The 22,341-nt window shown below is 38.9% G+C and overlaps 1 protein-coding gene across 3 annotated transcripts in view; it reads left to right on the top strand.

Annotated features, from left to right (window-relative positions):
• Positions 1-22,341, top strand: part of ARHGEF26 (Rho guanine nucleotide exchange factor 26) — a 148,760-nt gene that overhangs the window by 11,998 nt on the left and 114,421 nt on the right. For all 3 annotated transcript variants that reach the window (XM_059885047.1, XM_005201797.5, NM_001205989.1), the window contains 2 exons: positions 16,783-16,839; positions 20,074-20,234. In XM_059885047.1, coding sequence (XP_059741030.1) covers positions 16,783-16,839; positions 20,074-20,234 — 218 coding nt within the window. The remainder of the gene's footprint in view (positions 1-16,782; positions 16,840-20,073; positions 20,235-22,341) is intronic.

The following is a 22,341-nucleotide window of genomic DNA, read 5'->3' as shown; positions in this document are numbered from 1 at the left end:
TGTTGCGACAGTTTTAACTGGAGTGTTGTCGTCACCTAGGAATGAGTAAGAGAGGCTTTTAATTGGGCCTTAACATAGTAGAGAAAGTTTAGGTTGCCTCGGGCTTCCCTGATTGGATTACAGTGACTTGGTGAATGTGTGTATCAATGTGGCTTTGTTGGCAGGTCCCCCCCCACGTAGAAGTGGGGTTTTCTCCCGTGTCAGGAACACAGCCTGGGCTCCTTAATGTCATCAGATGGTGCCAGACTTATTTTCCTTTACTTGATTGTCAGAGTACATCAATCTTTTCTTCACTGGAAATACAGGATTTCTTCATTATTCCAGGGAACATAACTTTTCGCTGCTCTTTGAGCTTCCCTGGTGGCTCAGATGGTAAAGTGTCTGCCTACAATGTGGAAGATCAGGGTTCAACCCCTGGGTCGGAAAGATCTGGAGAAGGAAATTGGCAACGCACTCCAGTATTCTTGCCTGGAAAATCCCATGGATGGAGGAACCTGTTAGGCTACCGTTCATGGGATCGCAAAGAGTCAGACGTGACTGAGTGACTTCACTTTCACTTCAGGTCTTGGGGAACACTAATGTATGCAAAATAACTTAAATGATCGTGGTTTTCAGGTTTTTCTTGGTTTGAAATGAAACTTGAAGTTTCAATTTGAAAAACTAATTTTCTGTCCTCTGGAGATCTGTGCCCAGAGACAAAGGAACCTGCCATCCACAGGTGATTTACTCAACAACTCACCTAAACTGGCATTGTGGGGACTAAGAGCACAGTGCTTGGATTTCTGGGCTTGTGGGTTTGAAAAAAAATATTGATTGTGTTACTGGTATGGGATAGAACACAACATACCTGTAGCAGTTAGTGCCAGGTGCATAGCAGCTGAGCACCCCCTGCAGAGAGCTTCCGGTTTTTAATAAGTTTTATCCTTTCATAGGATCCCGGAAGGCTTTACAGTATTACAGAAAATAAAAAATAAACCTTGCCTGGTGTCTTTTTGCCTTTTGTCATAACTCGACCCTTCCCCCTTTCAGGTACTATGCATTAGATTGAAAAAATGACAGTTGCGAAACTAGTATTTGTTAAGTTTGGTGACAGTCCCAAAGCCACACTTGCCCTGACCCCATTTGTTTGCCATGGAGTGTTTGTGTAATTCCCATAGCCTTGACACGCCAGGTACCTTTGACAAGGGTGTTCAGGCTCCAGAGGCAAGAACTCTACTTGGGCTCAATACCGAATGCAGTCACCAGATACATGCCTCATACAGTCACCCTCTTACTGGACTATTCCTTTGGACTTGCTGACAGGCGACTTCTCAGTAATCCTGCTCGCTTTGCATATTTTTTCAGTGTGCTCAGAAATTTTAAACACTTTATTCTGGAACTGCTTCTGTATGTGTTCTGTGAGGTATGTCTTCGGCTGTCCCTAGTGTGGCCAACTAGGTTCGTAACCAGAATTAGGACTTTGATCTCTTGAGTACTGGACTTCGCTCCTAAGACACACATAGTTTGCTCTGGATGATTTTCTGGAACTGCTGAACTAGAAAGGATGATTTGAAAACTGGCTATTTGATTATAAGTATAATTTCATTATGCTTATAATATAACACACTTTGGAGTCTTAGCAGTTCCATCTGGTGGGACTTATTCTTTTAGAATTTATACTATGTTTATTGTAAAAGACAGACTGTTTTCTACTGAAAATCAGTGCTCAGCAGATGTAATAAACCTGAATATCCTTCTGTTTGCAGAAATGCTTAAAGTATTTAGAGGTCATTGAAATTTTCATCGTTTCCCCTTACATTTTCACACTTGTCTGAATTAATTTTCAGTTGTTCAGTGACTTGCTGCTTAAAATAATCTCTTTAGTCATAGAGTTTTCCATTTACATTTTTGCAACACAGCAGCCTCATAAAATTATTTTTTTTACCTTAAATGGTGATTAATGTCTTTTATCATATCTATCTTTTATGTTTAAAAAAAATAGAAAAAAAATTCTCATTTTTCACATCTGGCTTACTTTCAGTACTCACCATGTAAACAGTCAGGGCTTTAGGTGTGTACTGGTGCAAGCTTTTAAGTTGGACAATAGGTCTCTTGGAGTGTTTGTATCTTTATAAACAGAACTGGAGGTCTATGTGGGCATGACCTGAGACCCCCAGCAGAGATCCTGGTCCAGCCAAGAGGGCTGGAGCTGGGGTCTGCTTAGTCTGAGGCAAGGACAGAGCTCTGTTACTCTCTTGCCATTTGAGTACAATTAAATTAAGGTATTCCCTTAACATGTTTGAAAGCTAATTTTGACTATATAAGCAATACTTAACACATTCTCCATGAAAAAAAAAATTAAACCATTTCAGATAAGACCAAAGTCTCTCTTGATCATATCTTCAATCCCAGTCTTTCCCTTTCTCTCTAGGGAGAGAAATTTCTTCTCAATTTGGTAACACTCCTCTCAAAATCCATGTATATACATGTAAGGAGAAGAAATAAAGAATACATGCATTTACATAAATAATATACTGTGCAGATATTGTTGCTGTTGTTTAGTCACTAAATTGTGTCTGACTCTTTGCGACCCCATGGACTGTGTAGCCTACCAGGCTCCTCTGTCCATGGGGCTTTACTGGAGTGGGTTTCCATTTACTACTCCAGGGGACCTTCCCAACCCAGGGATCAAACCCATGTCTCTCAAGTCTCCTGCGTTGGCAGGTGGGTTCTTTACCACTGAGTCACCAAGGAAGCCTGTGCAGATATTAAAACTTGTTCTTAAAAATTATTTCATGTCTATACATGATGATTTCAGTGTTCTTTCTAGTCTCAGTGTTAGTCTGTAGGATGGAAGTGCACTTTGTCATCGTTCTTTTCTAGGGAGCTGTTATCTGCTTTGAGAATCTGGTAAAAGCTATGAGCCACAGACCTTCTCTTTAGAAAAATGTACACACATATATATTTGAAGTGTGTGTTTATAATTTTTTTTTTTCAGTTCCAGTTTGGGAGTGTTTTTTCTTTTATCTCCAAATACTGGGGACACATCAGTATAGCTCAGTGCATTTCATGTTGTTCATATCACTATTAGAAATGGTATTTTTTCTCAATAATAGTGATGGTGGAACTTGAACTATATAACCCTTTTTGGAAATATATAGAGATTGAGAATAAAAATAAATATTCTGGCTTGAGCTTAGTAAGTAAGGGCAAATAAGTACACTAATTTATGTGCCAATATTTATTCTCTGGGGAGAACAATGGGTTGTGAAAATATGGGTGTGTATCCCTGAGGTCCCAAGGGGAGGTAGGGGGCAGAAGAGACAGGTGCTCCAAGAAAGTGGGAGGACATGAGCACAAGGGAATTTTATTTTGGTTGGCGTAAGTACAAAAGGAGATGTTTCAACTGAAAACCTTGACCTGGGACCCACACAAAGAGGGTCTTATTTCATTTAACAGAAAATTGATGAGAGAGATGTTGATCAAGGATTCCTTCATTCCCCTATTCTTTATGGAGGGCCCTATTCTAGACACTGGTGATGGAGTACAAATAGACCCCACCTGCTTTCCTGTCCTTGCAGACACCCTAACTGGTAAGACAGACACCAAATAATCCCATAAATACATGAAGAATTGCTGTGTGACTGCCATGAAGGCTGTGCTTGTGCTGCTCTGAGATCCTGTGCGGAAGGGCATCTGTTTGGGCACATTGCTGTCAGTCAAGGGAAGGTGGCAAAGAAGGTGACGAAAGCTGCCATCTGATCAGCTGCAAGATAAATGTCAGGGCAGAGTTGTTGTTGGAGGGGGTGGGTGCAGGGTGGAGGAGTCCCAGGCAGGGAAACATCACGTACACAGACCCTTTGAGGTGATAGAGGGTCAGGGGATTTGAGATCAAGTCAGTGCACCTGGAGCTTCTTGATCTCCTTGTGAGTACTTCTTATTCTTCCAGTCACTAACTGATGGGAGTCCGAAGGCTCCATCTTTGGGGCTCCTCCCTGATCTGCACTCCCAGGTTGATTGCTTCTAGTTTTGTGGCTTTAAATACATCATCTGCATCTGATGATCTCTAGGTTTCTATCTGTAGACTGGACCTTTCCTTGAGCATCACACAAGGATCTCCAACTTCATTTCTGGTATCTAGCCAGCATCTCAGGAGAAGGCAATGGCACCCCACTCCAGTACTCTTGCCTGGAAAATCTCATGGACAAAGGAGCCTGGTAGGCTGCAGTCCATGGGGTTGCTAAGAGTGGGTACGACTGAGCAGCTTCACTTTCACTTTTCGCTTTCATGCATTGGAGAAGGAAATGGCAACCCACTCCAGTGTTCTTGCTTGGAGAATCCCAGGGACAGAGGAGCCTGGCGGGCTGCCGTCTATGGGGTCACATAGAGTTGGACATGACTGAGGCGACGTAGCAGCAGCAGCCAGCATCTCAAAGTTAACCTGTCCAAAAGGTGACTTCTGATCACTCCCTTCTCTCCCACTCAAATCAGCTTCTCTCACAATCTCTTCATTTCCTCAGCAAATAATGACTGCATTTTCCAGTCTTGAAGATTAAAACCCTTGGAGCCATTCCTCACATTTCTCTGTCTCCCATAACCTACTTCCAATTTGGTGCAAAGCCTGTTGCCTGTACCTTCAGAATAGAGCTGCTTTGCTGCTGCCATTCTGTCAGCATGGAGGGGCATTGTCCCCTGTGCTTCCCAGCTCAGCTCCCTGCATCTGCCTCTGTGCCTATAGGTCTCTTCTCCAAACAGCAGCTATATAATTATATTGTTGATTTGTGATCCTGTTACACTGTACTAAGTTATCATGTTTTTTCTGAAGTGCTAAGTGATTTCTTAACTCCACTCAAAGTAAAGACCAAGCCTTACAGAGGCTGGTGAGACTGTGTGTCGGGCCCTGGTTACTCTTCTGAACTCCTCTCTTGCTTCTGTCTTGCTTGTTGCTCAGTTATACTGATGTTCCTCCAGGGCGAGGTGCACTCTGCCTCAGGACCTTTGCACTTGCTGTCTCCTCAACTTACACATGACTCTTTCACTACCACCTCCTTAACTTTTCTTATCCTCTTCCTGACACTTACCCCTCTAACATACTATGTGATTTACTTTTCTTGTTAATTGTCCATATTTTCCCACCGAAATAAAAACTCCATGAAGGCAGATTTTTATCTGTTATATTCTCTATTTTATCCCTAACACATGAAACAGTGCCTGAATTACAGTAGGCTGGCAGTAAATCTGTGATGAATTTATGAGTGAATGAATGAAGACAAAACCTAATCCCATAAGTGAAAATAACAGAAAGTTACCCAGCAGTTAAAATAGCCAGAAAGTTTCCTATTTAGGGACTATGTGGAAGACTGTTTTTAATTTTTATTTTAAAAGAAAAGTTCTTGACATTTGCTTGGCTACATCCTGGATTTAATAAATGTCTTTGATACATTAGGAAATTTGGTATGTTCATAGTTTAAAACTACCTATGTTAGGTGTTTGCACACTATGAAATCAAATTAAATTACAGCCTTGTCCTCCACTTGATAATTTCTTTTCGGGAGGCGGGTGGGATGCATTTAAGAACAATAGGGGTCTATAGGAATACAGTGTAATTAGAGTAAAAGGAAAGAAGGCTCAGTTACTTTTACTTTTTTATGTGTTAATTTGCATTTAGTCTCAGTTGCGGCACGTGGGATCTTTCATTGAGGCTCATGATCTCTAGTTGTGGTGTGCCAGTTCAGTGGTTGTGGTGCTTGGGCTTAGTTGCTCCATGGCATATAGGATCTTAGTTCCCCGACCAGGAATTGAACTCATGTTCCCTGCATCGCAAGGTGGATTCTTAACCACTGGACCACCAGGGAAAGTCCCAGCTCAGTTGCTTGAGGAGTTCTGAATAACTATGGGGAAGAGCTCTATAGTACTAAGCTTGGGCTTGTGGAAATCATCCATCAGACTCTTGTGTTTGCCCTCTTGACCTTAAGATGTCCCCTTCTGGTGTCTCTTCTCTTGGTCCAGTGATGGGGCCATTCCACATCCACAGAGCCATTTGTCTCCAAGATGATTGAATAGAGAAATTGTCGTCATTGAAATTACTACTGAATCTATAAATATGGAGCTAGTGCTTAAAAGTTTGTTTCTAAATTTGTTTGATTTATCCAGAATACTTAAAGCCTGTTGATTTTCTGCATGATTAATCTGTACTCTTCTGTCTTAGGATCATTTTGGCATTTGTTACCTATATATCTGTTATTTGGGGGCATAAGGACTATATAGCCAGTGGACAGCTTCTGCAGAAGGAAGTATTATTGCCAGTGAAAGGAAATTGAAGATTATTTTCCCCTTTGGTGTAGGAGATAAACTCGACTACTCATCTGACTGCAATAATAAAAATGGAACAGTACCCGTTTGGGGCAGCAGGAAACCCTGCTTCTGGTAGTGATATACAAAGGTTTATGGCTGCTGTCTGCTAAACTCATACTCCGCTGGTCTCAGTGTGAACAGGCAGTGTAGAGGCTGACTTGCAGGGTGGCTGTAGCTCTGGGACCTGTCATTGGATCATCATGATATTAATTTTTTTACATGTAGGTGAAGTGTTAACCCAGTATTTGCAGAGGATACCGTGCTCCGGGGGTTGAACTAGGTCATTTCACTCAGCTTATATCATCCTTGTGACAATACCATGAGGGTGACTGCTGTTTCTCCACCGTATATTGAGGCAGCTGAGACTCTGAGATGACAAAAATGGTTACTCTCCTACTGTTTTTCTTATGGTCTTGAGGTTACCTGGAGCAGAGCCTTTCAAGTTTGTCTAAATAACGGACATGTACCTAGGGCCCTGAAAGAGCAGAAACCGCATTTCCATCAGGTGGGTACCTGGCTAATAACGTGACTTCATCTCAGAAGTGGCCTGTTGGCTGTCTTCTTATTTTCCCTTTTCGCCTGGTCTGTGTGCTCTCCTGAAAGCTCCTGCACACACACAGTTTCTGACTTCTTGTAACTTAGACTTGAGATTACCTAGCATGTCCTGGCCCTCCTCATGTTACTCTTTCAGCTTCCATGGATAGCTACCTGTTGAGTTTCTTAAGAGAGAATCATATAGACTTAGACACTAATCCTACCCCTCCCCCCTCCCCCACTTAAATAGGTCATTTAAACATTTACTGTTATTTGATCAGGTGCTTAACCAGCCCTGTTGCAATCTGTTTTGACCTCCCACATGATGAGAAATCTGGCCACTTGGGCTGCTGCTTCTGCAGAATCTCTGAGCACTACAGCTTTTCTTTTACATGTGAATGAGAGTGTAAAGTGACATGACTGACATATCTACTGGGAATTTACACATGGTGGAGTTATCCTGCAACCATGGTCTATATCGGTAGCTTAACATAATGAGAAATACATTTTACTTATCACCTAGTATGTGTGTTCATGGGTGCACGTGTCTGTGTATGTCAAACAAAAGCTTCACAAAGTAGAAGTTACCCTTAATACACACAGTGCACTATGGTATTTTCTGTCCTGTCCTTTCTGTTTTGTTACCCTGACGTAGATGACAATCAGAAATTTTGGGGCTGTGTTTTGCCATTCACTAAGTGATTATAAGTTTGTAGTTTGGAAACGCCAGTATCTGACTCCAAAATTCATGTGTATTCCACTGCATTGGGATGAATGGGGCAAACAAAACAAACCTAAAGCCAGTACCTACTCCGTGGGAACTTAGAAGCTAGTTTAGGAGACAATAGAAATGAAAGGTCTAAGGGATGTTTTTGAAAGAATTTAGGGCAAAATGCAGAAATGAGTGACACAGATAGAGGTCATGGAAAGCAGTAAAGGTCAGGAAAGTGCTCTCTAAAGATTATGACTAAATCTAGATGGGCTAGATGGGTGAAGAGTCAAAAATAAAAACAATAGAAGTATAAAATAATTGCTTGAATAATTGAATTGAAAATGAAACTTGAAATATAGGTAAATGGGAGAATATTGGTAATTCTATGCCTGTTTCTCAGATCTCCTCCATATAAGGTAATTCCTGTCCACTGGGATCTGGCGTGCTTTGAACATTGCATGTAAAACATCAGTTCACTTTAGTACCCACTTTTCCGAAACCAGTTTTGCTCAAGTTTAGATTGTATTGCAAATCTAGAAAACTAACTTCAGTGTCAGTGTTGTTCTAAGGAGTTTACTGTTTGGAGGTGATCATTCCTATCCATCTGCCACTTGACAAAAATAACAAGCAAAAACAGAATGGCAACAAAGATGTTGGCACCTCCTTTATAAACAGGTGTCCTTTTCTGCAAGAAGAGCGCTCAGACCTGTTCTGCCTTCGTCAGCCCCTTCCTGACTCATGCCTTCGCCATGTGTCGTCGGCTTCACTGTCAGTTACGCACCTCTAGCCCTGTCCTCCTCTGTTCGCCCATCTGCGCACCTGCCTGTCATCACTCATTGTCAACACTGCCTCATAAGCCACTGCCTGGTTTGGGCTTGACTGAAACCTTTCTCATTGCCTGCCTTTATCTTAGCTACTTTTATCTGTGAATGGTTACCTCTCATGAGCTTTCCTGTGGGCAGCAACTAAGAAATGCAGGTATTGTTGGCATCTCTAAACAGTTCCATTTGCCTACCCTACTTGCTTTGTTTCTTTTTTTGAGAGAAGACTTTGAAACTTAGTTTTTATTAAAAGCGATGCTTTAATTCCAAAGCTAAGAGATGTTTATTAGTGAAAAATTAAAAACTACCAATAGATAAAAAGAAGAAAATAAAAATTGTTTGAAATCCTTCCCGTGTAGTCACTGTGGATATTTTGGTATATAACTTTTCAGACTTTTTTTTCCCCTTAATCTGTATTTAGAATTTTCCTCTTCCTTTAAGCAAAAATGAATAAAATAATATTGTCTTTTTGCTCATATTTTCCCTTTAATAATGTTGTAAATATTTGCTCATCAATAAACCTGCTGTTTTTTAACCCATTTTTTTTTTTCTCTTAACAACGCTGTGAATGACTTTTCATGTCATTAAACTTTCTTCCGTAACAACCTTTGTAAAGCCCATATTTATATTTCATCAAATAGGTAGATGTTTGTTTGTTTGTTTTTTTAATGTTTGGTTCTTTTAACCAATTCCCCTTAGTTAGTCATTAGTTTGTTCTTAATACAAAATTTAAATTAAGTTCTTTGAAATAGTCATTTTTAAATTACAAAGGTAATGCAGGTGCATTCACCTTATTACAAAACTGAACACAACAAGACTGAAAGTTGCTATGGTTTTACCGCCATTCCCAACTCCCTCCACTGTTCACCACCATTATTAGTCTGGTCTCTTCCTCAGTATTTTATTAAATATTCCAGTTTTAAAAACTGCTCACCTTTTATGAAATAATTTTATAGAATTGCCTTTTCCCCCTAAAACCAGTTTTCCTTTTTATCTTACTTCTGTGACATTAGCTTTTCATGTATGTCCTGATCTCATTTTCTCCCCTTGGTTGCTGATAGAAAAAGCAGAAGTGGGTTTCTCTCTCACTGGGGGATAGAGATTGAGTCCACCTGGGTCCAGGCTCAGTAGCGCACAGAGGAGTGAATGGTATTGAGAGCCGCAAGTCAAAGAGAGGAATTTGTGGAGATTGCACGGCTGTCAGGACTAATCAACAAGTTAAATTGCCAGGCACCCTGCCAACAGCTTAGCTGTCTCTGGAGCAAGAGCTGAGAATTCATTTGGGGATGCAGTTTCTGAGGTATCCAAGGGGAGGACCTTAGTTTAAAGGAAGGGTGGCTGCGGGTCACACACACCTCGAAGAAATTCAGAAGTGTGAGAAGTTAGTGTAAAGAAGTTAGTCCTTGTGGGCAGCAGGCACGCCTGAGTTGAATACCAGCTTGCCCACTTATTAGGGTTCACGATGACTTAACTTTCCTTTGTCTCTGTTTTCTTATTTGTGAAATAGCAGTAGTAATACCTTTCTTGTGGAATTGTTAGAAGGTTTAGATGCATGGAAAGAACATGCCTGGTGCATGGTAAGCATTGGATACATCAGTAGTTGGAGAAATACAAGAGGAACCAGCAGAACTCTGAATCAGGTCCTGGCTAAATAAAGGATGCTGGTTTACAGGGGCTGGCTACAAAGTAACACATGTACTCTTGTCTCCTAAATTCTACAAGGCACAGCAGTTTATTTAATGACCTTGCTGTTTGTGGTCTGTACTCTCTGCCTCATATCTGTATTGAAGTAGCTGGGACTCAGTCAGGAATGCTGGCTCTGACTATAGAGGGTGACACAGGCCATTGCAGGGTCAAAGCCCCGAGCCCTGCCTTGCCTTATCTGAGTTTGCCACAGTTTTAGCAGACCTGAAGTTACCTTTGGGAGGCTGGCGAGCTTGCTGTTTCTTGAGTTTCAAGAATTTTGGTGAGGATTATAGAATTTTCAGTTTTAAGTTTATAGAATTTATAGTTTTAAGATTATAGAATTTTACTGTTTTAACAGCAGTAGATGAGAGAGGCACTCTGGTGTTTTGAACAAATGATGAGATCCCTGGCATGTCACTGGAGATCTTTTTAAATTAAGCATATGATTTTATTAAATGGGCCATTGTCTTCTACCTCTCATTATTCTAAAAAATAGTGATCTGTGTACCTGTTTCTCCTTAAAAATATGGCACCGTCCCCATCTTGACCTCAGTTATCTCATCTTTGATCATCTGGATTTCTGGCCCTTGGTATGGGTGTTCTGCAGCAGCTTGTGACTTAGGTGGACAGTGTCTCAGTGATTTCTCAGTGGACGCGGCGGGGCCTGAGACAACCTGCGGGGCCTATTTTCAGAAGACGGTTTCAGGCTCTCGGCAGATTTTTCATTTTAGGAACTTCAAGCATATTCTCAAAGAGCTGCTGTTCTATGTTGTTGAAGTGAAAGAACTCGTAACTCATTGGAAATTCCGGGACTGTTCAATTTGTATTAAGTCTGTAGAAAAGACCTAGGAGTGATTGTGTCTGGTGGTATAATTTTACTTTGCAATTCATTCTCTTCCCACTTGAACTCTCCAGAATAGAAGCCCATGAATAGCGAGTCACCAGGAGGCATGAATAAACCAGCTGGTTTTCAGCGAATGGATAACTTGTAAGTTTGAAGGTCTTAGCTCCAGTGGGTATTCAGTGGACATCAGTGCTTTATGGAGCCTGAGTGAACTTGGATTATAAATATCTGATCTCATTTTTAATTGACTACTTTTCTGAGCCTCTTTGGTTGATCAGTCTTTTGCAGGCCCTCCTATTCTGGTTTCTTTGGCTGGTGGGAAAAAGAGAAAGAATGTGCACCCATCTTATCTATATAGAAACAACGTCAAGTCATAGAGGGCCTGAGGTCATATCCCTGTTTACCCCATAGAAAATGATCCCATCAGCCTAGAGACTGGGGTAATTCCTCTTGGCTCTGTACACAGTTACAGGGCAGGCTCTATCCTGTAGATAGGCTTAGTTATACATGGCAACCTCAGGATTCTTTTAGAGACTTAGAGAACCCGGCTTTTACTACCTACTGTAGTCAATGGCGTCAGAGGCCAAGGAACATTGCCTAGGTTTTCTTAAGACAATTTTTCACAGGGTGAAATCACCTGTAGCTGTGATGAGTGCAGAAGTGGAATTACTGCCTAAAGCCTGCTTGTTCCTTCATGAGATAGTCATCTAACAAGCTCAGACTTGCAAAAGATCATGAAGGAAATTAGAATCCATTTTATTAATTTTTTTAATCATAAAAAAATGAAGCATGGTTAATTTACAATGTCATGTTTCAGGTGTAGAGCAAAGTGATTCAGTTGTACATGTACATATATCTATTCCTTTTTAGATTCTTTTCCCATATAGGTTATTATAAAGTACTGAGTATAGTTCCCTGTGCTATATATCAGGTCCTTGCTGTTTATCTGTTTTCTGTGTTGAAGTGTGCACCTGTTAATCACAAATTCCTTATTTATCTCTCCTTCTCCTTTCCCATTTGGCAGCCATAAATTTGCTTTCTATGTCTGTGAATCTGTTTCTATTTTGTAAATAAGTTCATTTATGTAATTTTTATAGATTCTACATATAAGTCATATATATGATATTTGTCTTTCTCAGAGTAACTTGGCATCAGTTTTAGGTGGAGTAACTTTTGGATCTATCCTTTGGGGAGTTTACCTTAAATTTCAAAAACTGTATCTTGGGGCCAGTTAGACAGTATATCCATTGGAGAAGTATCTCCTACTGTTCTTTATTAGTTTTAGGCAATCATTAATTTTTGTCTCGTTTGAACATGGAAAATATGTTGATTACAAAAAATCATAGGTGGAGAATTTTAATACCAATTACAGCAGTAAAAATATAATTTATAATTATTAATTTAGAACTATTATGAGATTAGTTAGTTCCCTGCATTCACTGCCTTGACAAGTCACATAATATATGTTCATATTTTTTAACATATGTCAGAACTGTAGTTGTGGGCTACAGTTTTGTTTTATTTGAATTAATTTTTATCCACTTTTATTTGAGTATATGTCAAATAGATATTAACATATATTCACATGTTCTCCTAAGAGTATAGAATCTGCCATGGCAAGATTTGAACAGTTTTGTGAATTAGTTGGATTGTACAAAACCAAGAACCTCAAACTGAGTATAGTACTTAATGTTTCATTCAACTACATTTGTAACTGTACTTATTGATGATATAGTTAAATAGGAAAAATAAAGCAATGAGCAAGTTCTAGTGAGGTCAGAAGACAGTTGTAAGGGCTTGTTGCTTGGCAGTCCGTGTGTTCCTGTTTGTGCTGGGCTGGAGCCGCCACAAGATACATATGTAAAAAGTTTTAAAAAAGAGCCTGTATGATTTAGTTTATTTCGTTTTAGATGACAGAACAGGAATCCCATTTTGGAAGCTGGTGTATTATCTTTTCCACACGTGAAAACAAGAAGAACACTTGGAGAATTGTGATAAAGTTGATATTTTAATTCTCTTAGCAAAAGTGTGCAAACTGCAGAAAACATGTAAATGTAAAAACTGTAGATATTATTGTAAACATATGTTTTACACAGATATTTGTGTGCTTGTGCAAAAGAAAAGCCTGGGCTTACCAGTGATTTTTATTTCGGTTTAGCAATAGGTCATTGGTTTTGAATAGAAAATTTCCAGAGATACATACTATTAAAATCGTTGCACACAGTCTTTCTCCTTCTTTTGTTTCCCTCTCTCCCTTCCTCCCCCTTCTTTCCTTGTTTCTTTCCACTTGACATTTTGCTCTATGTTTTCATTCTCCCCAGTTTTCTCCTGCCTGTCTTCTGCCAGTCTCTGTGGGGCCCTGTTATATATCCCCTCTCCCCTTCTTTTTCCGGTTTCGTTTTCCACATTCTTCAGTCTCTGAAATCCTCTTGCCCACTCTTGATCTTCTGCCTCCAGGCATCTGCTCTCAGGTACTGTGTAATTTAGAGTTGCATATGGAAGATCTCAGGTGGACAAAAAGCTTCCTCTTGGCTCCAGAGAAGAACCTGTCCAGCCGGGCCCCAAGCCGTGGTCTGGCAGTCAGCCAAGTGGAGCTGGCTTGTCATAACTCCAGACCTGGCCTTCTGGATCCTTGAATGTGTCAGTTTTCTTAATTATAACCCAAGAATGTACTTTCTAGAACCTTTTGTTTTCTTTATCGGTCAGTTCTGTATGGGCTACTTGTTTCTAATTGATGACTTCTTGGTTAAAGGAATGTTGATCATTTTTTATTAGTGTTGGTGAAAGATTCTATCTATGAATGTTTTGCCTTTTTCAAAACTACCTTCTCTCTTCTCCCTCAGAAGGACAACTACTTTAGCTGGGGATTTCTTTTTTTTTTTTTCTTTTTGATAGGTAGAGGTATTCTTAATCCCTCAGTGACCTAGCTGTATCTGGGTAGGTCTCTAAGCCCACATGCTTTACTTTCTTCCCCTTAAGATTTCCGGGTTTGAACTCAGTAGTAGCTGTGGATGGAGATGCTGGTGGCGTGGAAATTCTTGCTGGTGACATCACCTGCCAAGACTGTGGGCACAGCGCCAGGATATTGATCTGCTGGGCTTTGAGTCAGGCAGGAAATCGTGTGAAATTCCTGCTCAACGTTAACCAAATGGGAGTAGCTCTGAACGGTTTCATTCTTTTGGCCAGTCTCCTCCCTTATTAAAATGTATGAAGAAGTCTTTTTAACCGTGAATTCTTGCTGACAGGCTGACCCAGTGTCAGCATGGTAGATACGGCTGAGAACATTCCGTGATATGTGCAATGACAACAAACATATGGAGACTTGGTGCAGACCTGGCATTAGAAGGGATCATCATTAGTGACAATCACCCAACCTTAGAAGTAAGGTGCCTTCATGGAAAACTGGGGGTCCCCTATCCCTGATAAAATCATGATTAAGAGCGGGAGCCCTTGAGTTGGTACACCTGGATGAGGATCCTGGCCTTCTTATCTGTTAGCTATGTGATCTGGAATCCTAAGTCTTCGTTGTTATTACTGTCTGGGAAATGGGCATAAGAATAGTATTGGCTTTTTAGAGTTTTTCTGAGGATTCAGTGATCACAGGGATATAAAATACTTGGCGTATTTCCTGGCAGTCAGTAAATGATTGTTGATTTTACTATTGACTTAGGACTCTTTCTACTCTAATGTACTACTCTCTATAATCTTTTCTAACAACCAGATTGAAGGCAGTAACATATAGTTGTCTTTATTTCCCTGACCCCACCATGTAAAGAACTGTATGCCAGCGGTCTTCATACTGCGGTACACATCACACACCTGCATTCAGCAAGACCAGGCGAGGTGGGCAGGAATAGTTTTAAGGGGACCATTTTCCAGATCCTCAATTCCTAGGCATTCTTTTCTGTAAAACTGAGAGTGTATCTGCAGTTAAAGTGTTACACCAGATTTTGTTGTCCAAATTCCAGTTTTCTCAGTTACCCATTTTGCCATTTTTCTAAAGAAAGCCCATCTCAAATCTTACTTTGGTGTTTGATGCCCTGTGTCAGCATGTTAAATCACAGCACAAAATAAAATGGAGTCAATTTGAAATATTGGTTTCAGCAAAACCTCCTTTAATGAAGCCACCATACACCCCTATCCCTGTCTCACTCAGACTTGCATTCTTAGTAAAATTTTACTTTTAGTGCTTAATGCATTGAAATTGGAAATAATTGCATCATTTTGATTATGGATTATTAATGGTGTTTGTAGTGATTATACAATCCAGAAGAGTCTTTATACTTAAAGCTCATTGATCACAAGAAATTTTAGAAAATTAAATGTAAAAACCTATGCCCTAAATATGCTAAAGTGACTAATTAAATGCTCTGACACAGAATTACATCAGGAAATTTGGAGGGAAAATTGACATAGAAATGGGTTTTCAAGGAGAAAGAAGAATAATGTAAAATCTCCATATGTTTTAAATGGTTGATGGTGGATATTGTCATCATGGTTTTTATATTCCACTGCTGCTGCTGCTGCTGCGGTCGCTTCAGTCGTGTCCGACTCTGTGCGACCCCATAGACGACAGCCTATGGGGTCTCAGGCTCCACCGTCCCTGGGATTCTCCAGGCAAGAATACTGCAGTGGGTTGCCATTTCCCTCTCCAATGCATCAAAGTGAAAAGTGAAAGTGAAGTCGCTTAGTCGTGTCTGACTCTTGGCGACCCATTTAAAAGAATATGATAGCACATGGTTAAAATATCTAGATTTACAATCAAGTGGAAGATATGTCTTTAAGATTCTTTAAATTTTGGATGAAAATTTGAAATGTCAACATAAAATGGGTCTAAGGAAACATGGTTTTTTAGTTTTTTTAGGAAGTAGATAGCAAAACGTTTGAAGACCTCTGTTGCATTTTATTGCTATTGCTTTTTCACACAAGGGGAGGACATTCTCCTTTTTTGCTGCTCTTCTGTTAAGTGCAAGATCTAATTGGTTGGTATTGTGTACATGCCTTACTTTTCGTTAATTAAACTTTAACTGAAAAACATGAATATCTTTCACGTGCTGGACTCAGGGCCAGGTATATTAGAACAGACTCCAGGTCCTGCCTTCATGGGGTTCATAATTCAACCTCTGTTCTGAGTTAGAGACTGAATTTTGGTAGGAACTGCAGCAATCAAGTAGAAATGTATAACAGTTGAGATAAGGACTTCGGAATTCAACGAGGGACACAACTGCATTATTCCAGGTATGGTACTGGCATTCTTGGCTCTTGCAGGTACTCTTGCTTCATCAAAGAATATCAGATTAACATCCTTATTTGTCAAAATTAAATACGCCCCAAAACCTGTTGAAATTGGGCCAAGAGGACTGTGTTTTCTTGTTTGATTGGGTTTTTATAAAGAGCATTGGTGTTCCGTTGAGTCTCTGTTTTCACAGAGGGTTCACATAGTGTTAAAATTACACTTTCAATGTAATAAGGACACTATATCACTGACCAGCATTTCTAAGCAGTAAACTTAAGGCAGTGGCTTCCTTTCTTTTATTATCAGGGACTTCTTATGAATTGGGAGATTAATTCCATAAGTACTTTAGGAATAGCCAGAACTAAGACCAGAACAAATTAACTCAAACCCATTGGGTAGTGTTCTAGACACTTTTAATTCCTTTAATGTTGTACTATGCTAATTTATTAATGTGATTAAATGTCATCTGAGGGATATGAGACTCAAAATTATTATGTACTGAATTCAGCATTTTGCAGTTAATTCATATTTGAAGGGCATAAAATTATGCCTTACATAATAAATAAGTTGTTTATGAAAGTAAACGAGCTCAACTTTATTTTGCTTTTTGCTCTAGGTGAAAAGAAATGGATTATCTCAAACAGTTAGCCAGGAGGAAAGAAAGCGACAAGAGGTATTTTTTTTTTTTTTGAAATTTAATTAATTTATTTGGCTGTGCTGGATCTTAGTTGCAGCTTGTGGGATCAAGTCCCCTAACCAGGAACTGAACCTGGGTCCCCTGAATTGGGAGCACAGAGTCTTACTGGACCACCAGGGAAGTTCCAAAAGGTATATTTTCTACCAAGCAGAATTTTTAGGATTCTCAGGGGTACCTGTTTTGTTGAGCATTTTCCTCTGACAGCGTATTCATTTTCTTTTCTTTTTTTTACAAAAAGGTTATGTGATTATTGTCAAATAAAATTACATGTAAGCTCCCAGAAAAGAAAATTTAAAATATCCCAATGTCATTTTAATTTAACAAAGCATCTAGTCCCTGGTGGTTCAGACTGTAAAGAATCTGCCTGCAATGCAGGAGACCCAGGTTCAATTGCTGGGTCAGGAAGATCCCCTGGAGAAGGGAATGGCTCCCCACTCCAGTATTCTTTCCTAGAGAGTCCCATGAACAGAGGACCCTGCAGTCTATGGGATTGCAAAAAGTTGGACATGACTGAGCAATTAAGCAAACAAAAACTAAAAACAAAATGTCATTTTAACTTAACAAAGCACCTAGTCCAGGTATAATATTTACATTGGAAGAAATATGTTGAAAAACGGAAAAGACATTGATTAGATTCTGGAACTGAAAAAGGACAATAGTGGAAAAACTCTGAACCCTCTTTGCAAGATTTCTAGAAATCTAAAATTATACCAAAACACGTTTGCTTAATAAAAAATAGAACAGATAGCAATAGTTTCATAACTTGAAATTTAGTAAATGCAGCTTAAGAAAATTGCTCATTGTAATAATATTTTGAAGTTCTCAAAGCACTTTCTTTCTGTCTTATGCATATGAGTTTGGAGATAAATAAGCTTAGCCATATATATGCATATAAATAAATTCCATAGAGGATATGAAGTACCCCTTTCTTATTTCATTGGCTTGCAATAACACAAAAATATAAGGGTGAATTATAGGACTAGAATAGTGTATAACATTGCTGTATACATCACAGAGAATTTTAAAAATTATTAATTTATAATTTTTCTAAAGAAAATATGACTTTCAATAAAATAGAAGTCTTACATTCTCCTCCTTTCATTCCTTTCCTCTCCTCCCTAGAGACAACTATAATTATGGATCTATGTGTATCCATCTGTTCATGTATTACATCTATTTATGTACATGTTTGTATGTGCCTGTTAAGATGTAGGTAGATGATATGATTCTGAACGTATGTTTTGGTTGACTGCTTTTTACATTTAACATTGTTTTTGAGATTTATCCATGTAAAGACATATTAACCTAGGTCATTTATTCAAACTACTATATAGTATTCCATTCTATAAATACTTCTAAAGAAAATATGTTCTCCTAATGATGGACGGTAGGCAGTATTTTTTTTTTTTTTTTTTACTGTTAACATTGTGACATAAACAGCTCAAGAGCTTCTCCAGGGTCCTGATCCCATTAGAATATTTCTTTTCTTTTAGATCTATTCCATTTCCCTTACATTTTGAGAATATTTATTCAGATTTGTGATATAAAAATGTAATGATAGCAGCAAATCTAATTATGATTTATTTCTGTTCTTATACTGATATTTAACAGATCTAATGTGATTTGCCTTTAAGTAGTTGATGTTTCTATTGCAGGATGTTTTAAATTATTACATTAAATGTAGTATATTAAACTACCACATACTCATGTTTTCCTGTGATCGATTCTGTATAGTTTATCATATCATTTTGTTTGAATCTTCACATTTTGGATTTGATTACAAAAGCCCCTACTTTGAAATGTTTTTAATCATTCCAAGGCACCATATCCATCAACAACCTGAAATCCATTATTTTTGGTCAGGAAGAGTGAACTTTCTTTAGTCTGTATTACATTTCCTGGGGATAATTTTATTAATTGAGTAGAGTCACACAAGATACAAGTTAAATGAAACTCTTATTAACGTCCTTGTCTTTACATCTAATGACATAATCACTGGATGGTTATATCACTTAAAGTCCCTGGAACACAACCAATGTTAGATCAGCAAGTTGAAGTAAGACTTACCTAAATGATTATGGATGCTAAGAATAGAGGTGGACAATGAGATTAGCACCACTAACCTGATTTACAGAGTTACAGAGTATTTACAGATTTACAGAGTATGGCCCACCCACCAGCAGCGGGGCATCCACCTGCCTGCTCCCACCTGACCTCAGCTGGAGCATTAGTTCTTATAAGGAGACTCTTCTGGGTCCCTCTGGGCCAAGCCCTAAGGGGAGGAGCCCTGGAGGCCAAGGTGATGATGGCTCTGTTATTAGGGAAGATCTCCAGGAAGGATGGGAATTGCAAGGATGTTCACCCCTCCCTGAGGAGGAATTCTCTCTGCCTGGCCATTCTAGGAGAATCTGATTTTGTTAAGGCCCGAGATGAATTCCTTACACAGGGCGTTGGTATCTCTCCACATATGTGGGTTAGCTTTTCATCGTTAATGAAGGCCTATCAGGTGAACCACCACTGTATGCCTGACACCAAGAGTTTCTGCTGAGGGTCCTTCACTCCTTCTTGAGACACTGAAGAGGGCAGAAAGAGTGGCTTATTGGACAGAATTACTTTCGATTGTATGAGTTTATATAAAAGAATTCCTGTGGCTGATAAGAACCTTTTGAGGGTAGGTCCAGTCATGCTCTTTAATACACCCAGAATATTTGCTCATATTAACTACAAATTAGTTGAATTAAAACACAGGGAGAGAAAGGACCCACAGGGGAGGGAAGAAATGGATTTGTGAGAAATTGTCTCTGAATCCCAAGGGAGGTCCATAAATCTTCACTGTCCCAGAACAGCTTGCTTTGAAATCAGGGCTGGAGGAGATGACCCCAAAGGTTAATGAATGTCACCCTGAGGTTTTACGACCTGCCCTAGCTTCCTCCCGGAGATTCTGCCCTCTGGCAAAACATGACCTCAGGATGCCAAGTGCTTTCATATTTTCCTATTTACACTCTAGGCAGTGACTGTGCTTCTCAAAATTTGGGTATATATATGTGCCTTGTATAAAGACAGTAGTTTGGTAATGTACTTTTTTTTTTTTAATACTTACAGTTTTGCATTTTTAAAAATACTGTTATTCCTACAGCAGAATTATGAGAGCTCGATTTAAATTCTTTAATTGAAAGAATTAACAATTCATTTCTTCTTCCTCCTCTTCAGGCTATTTTTGAAGTCATATCCTCTGAACATTCATATTTACTCAGTTTGGAGATCTTGATACGAATGTTTAAAAATTCTAAAGCACTGAGTGATACGATGACCAAAACCGAGAGTCACCATCTTTTCTCCAATATTACAGATGTCTGTGAGGCAAGCAAAAAGTAAGTTCACTTTCATTTGCCTTTAGATACTCCTTACTAACAAACATCTGGGTTCTCTAAAAAGGAGAGGTGTGAAGCCTCTCATTTGTTCAATCGGCTTTTATATTTGTCCCTTGAAGTAAATTTTAAGGTCTGTTTCAAGTTGCTGATGTGTAAATAGATGCTGAGTGTATAGTAAATCGACACAGCAGACGTTTGTATCTGAGGTCTCCATATTCCTTGTTTTTCTCCTTACTTTATCCCTTTTATTTTCCCTTTTTAATTATGCCAGTAATATAACAACATTTAGTTGGAAAAGATAAAAGTAACTCACGATCATAACATTTAAATACAAAAATTATTTGTTTACATTTTCACACTCTTGCTTTGTTAAGATATGTATATATTATTTTTAAAGTGCAGTCATAGTGTCCATAATGATTTCTGTAGGTTTTCCTTGTTTCACTTTCCATAAGCACTGTTAGAAGAGCTGTCATTATTGTTATATTTTTAATGAGGGCAGGAAGCTCAGTTTGTACCTCAGTTGTACCTTGGTGAATCTGGACGTTGTTCATTTGTCACTTTAGGACAGAGCCAGGTAGGCAGTGATGGTAATGCAAAGGTGTTCCTGGCTCCATCTCTGTGTGCAGGTATAATAGATTTTCCTTTGGAATTACAAGATTGAACATTCTGTGATGAACAGGTTAGTGTGTGAGTTTGGGCTACTGCAGAGATGGGATTCATGGTCAGATCAGTGAGTGCTCCTTGTATTTTATGCTAGTTACACAACTTCTGAAGCCAGATTCTGCCACAAGAAAAGATCTTGGCAATCTTGTGTCTGACACGGATACTTAAAAATTCATGTTCAGAGGACCCGTTGAACCTTAGAGAAGAAAGGCCTGTGGTGTGCAGGTGGTGACATGTGCTGCAGCTTGAAAAGTCCTCTTTAGAACCTGAGTCGTTGCTTGTGTTCAGCCCATTGCTTTTTTGGGGGGCACCATTCTTGTTAAGAGAATGCCCATTTTGTTAAGAGAAATGAAAAATCGTTCTCCTTTTAGTGAAGAGAACAAAAGGAGAGCCTTAGATGGTGTGTCCTGGTTCAACAGGTGTTCAGATTTCAAAGAGTCTCTTTCATTTTAACTTGTACTTTGGTTTAACTATGACAATAAATCTCTATATTAGTTATATTGCTACACAGAATTATTACTGTTTTGATAACTATAACATGTAAGTTATGATTTTAATTAGAATTTATTTTCTGAAAATCATGGTGCACATTTTTACTCCTCTTTGGAACTGTTCTTTGAATTGTGTGGCCATGAGTCCGCTTCTCACAGCCTATCAATGGCTCTCGAGAAAGCTGCTAGTCAATTCTGATTGTTGAGTAACAGCAGTTCTTGAACAGAGGATGTTTTGGGTCCTTGATCACACTGCCCATGTATCAGAGCGTGATTTAGAAAGAGCCTGGGCCCCAGCAGGTAGTAGGTTAGGCTTGAGAAGGTTTCTGAACCTCTCCAACTTCGCTATAAAATGGAGATTAAAAAAAAATGCATAATTGGTTAACCCTGAAATAAGTCATTTCATTTCAATTATAGATGAACGTTTTATTATTTTAATTTCCCTGACAAAATTTAAATCTCTTACGATTTTATCTAAATGTTTTCATTTTGATAGTAACTTACAATTAAGAGGCTATTCTGGACATTTTTTGTCTATTTTTAATTTTTAAAACAAAAACATCTCAACCTCCATTAAATGATAAAAAAGAAACATCTTTATCCTTTACATTTTTTTTTTTCTGTTTTTATTTGAAATGCAGTGTTTTAGTTTGGAGAGATGCCTACCTGTGTAATTTAATCTCTTGTTATATTTCAACTAAGAATGATTAGCTTCTACATGGTAATCCTATGTCTGTATCATAATAACTTACATTACAAAAGTTTAAGTTTGAAACACTCATTTTAGATACAGTGTTTTTTTTAAATTTTATTTTAATTTTTTTATCTGGCTGTGCTGAGTCCCTGATCGCTCAGATGGTAAAGCATATGCCGGCAATGTGGGAGACCTGGTTTTGATCCCTGGTTCGAGAAGATCCCCTGGAGGAGGAAATGGCAACCCACTCCAGTAC

This window comes from Bos taurus, chromosome 1, assembly GCF_002263795.3.
Source record: "Bos taurus isolate L1 Dominette 01449 registration number 42190680 breed Hereford chromosome 1, ARS-UCD2.0, whole genome shotgun sequence".
NCBI classification, from domain to species: domain Eukaryota; kingdom Metazoa; phylum Chordata; class Mammalia; order Artiodactyla; family Bovidae; genus Bos; species Bos taurus.
This window is presented reverse-complemented; position numbering and strand designations above follow the sequence as displayed.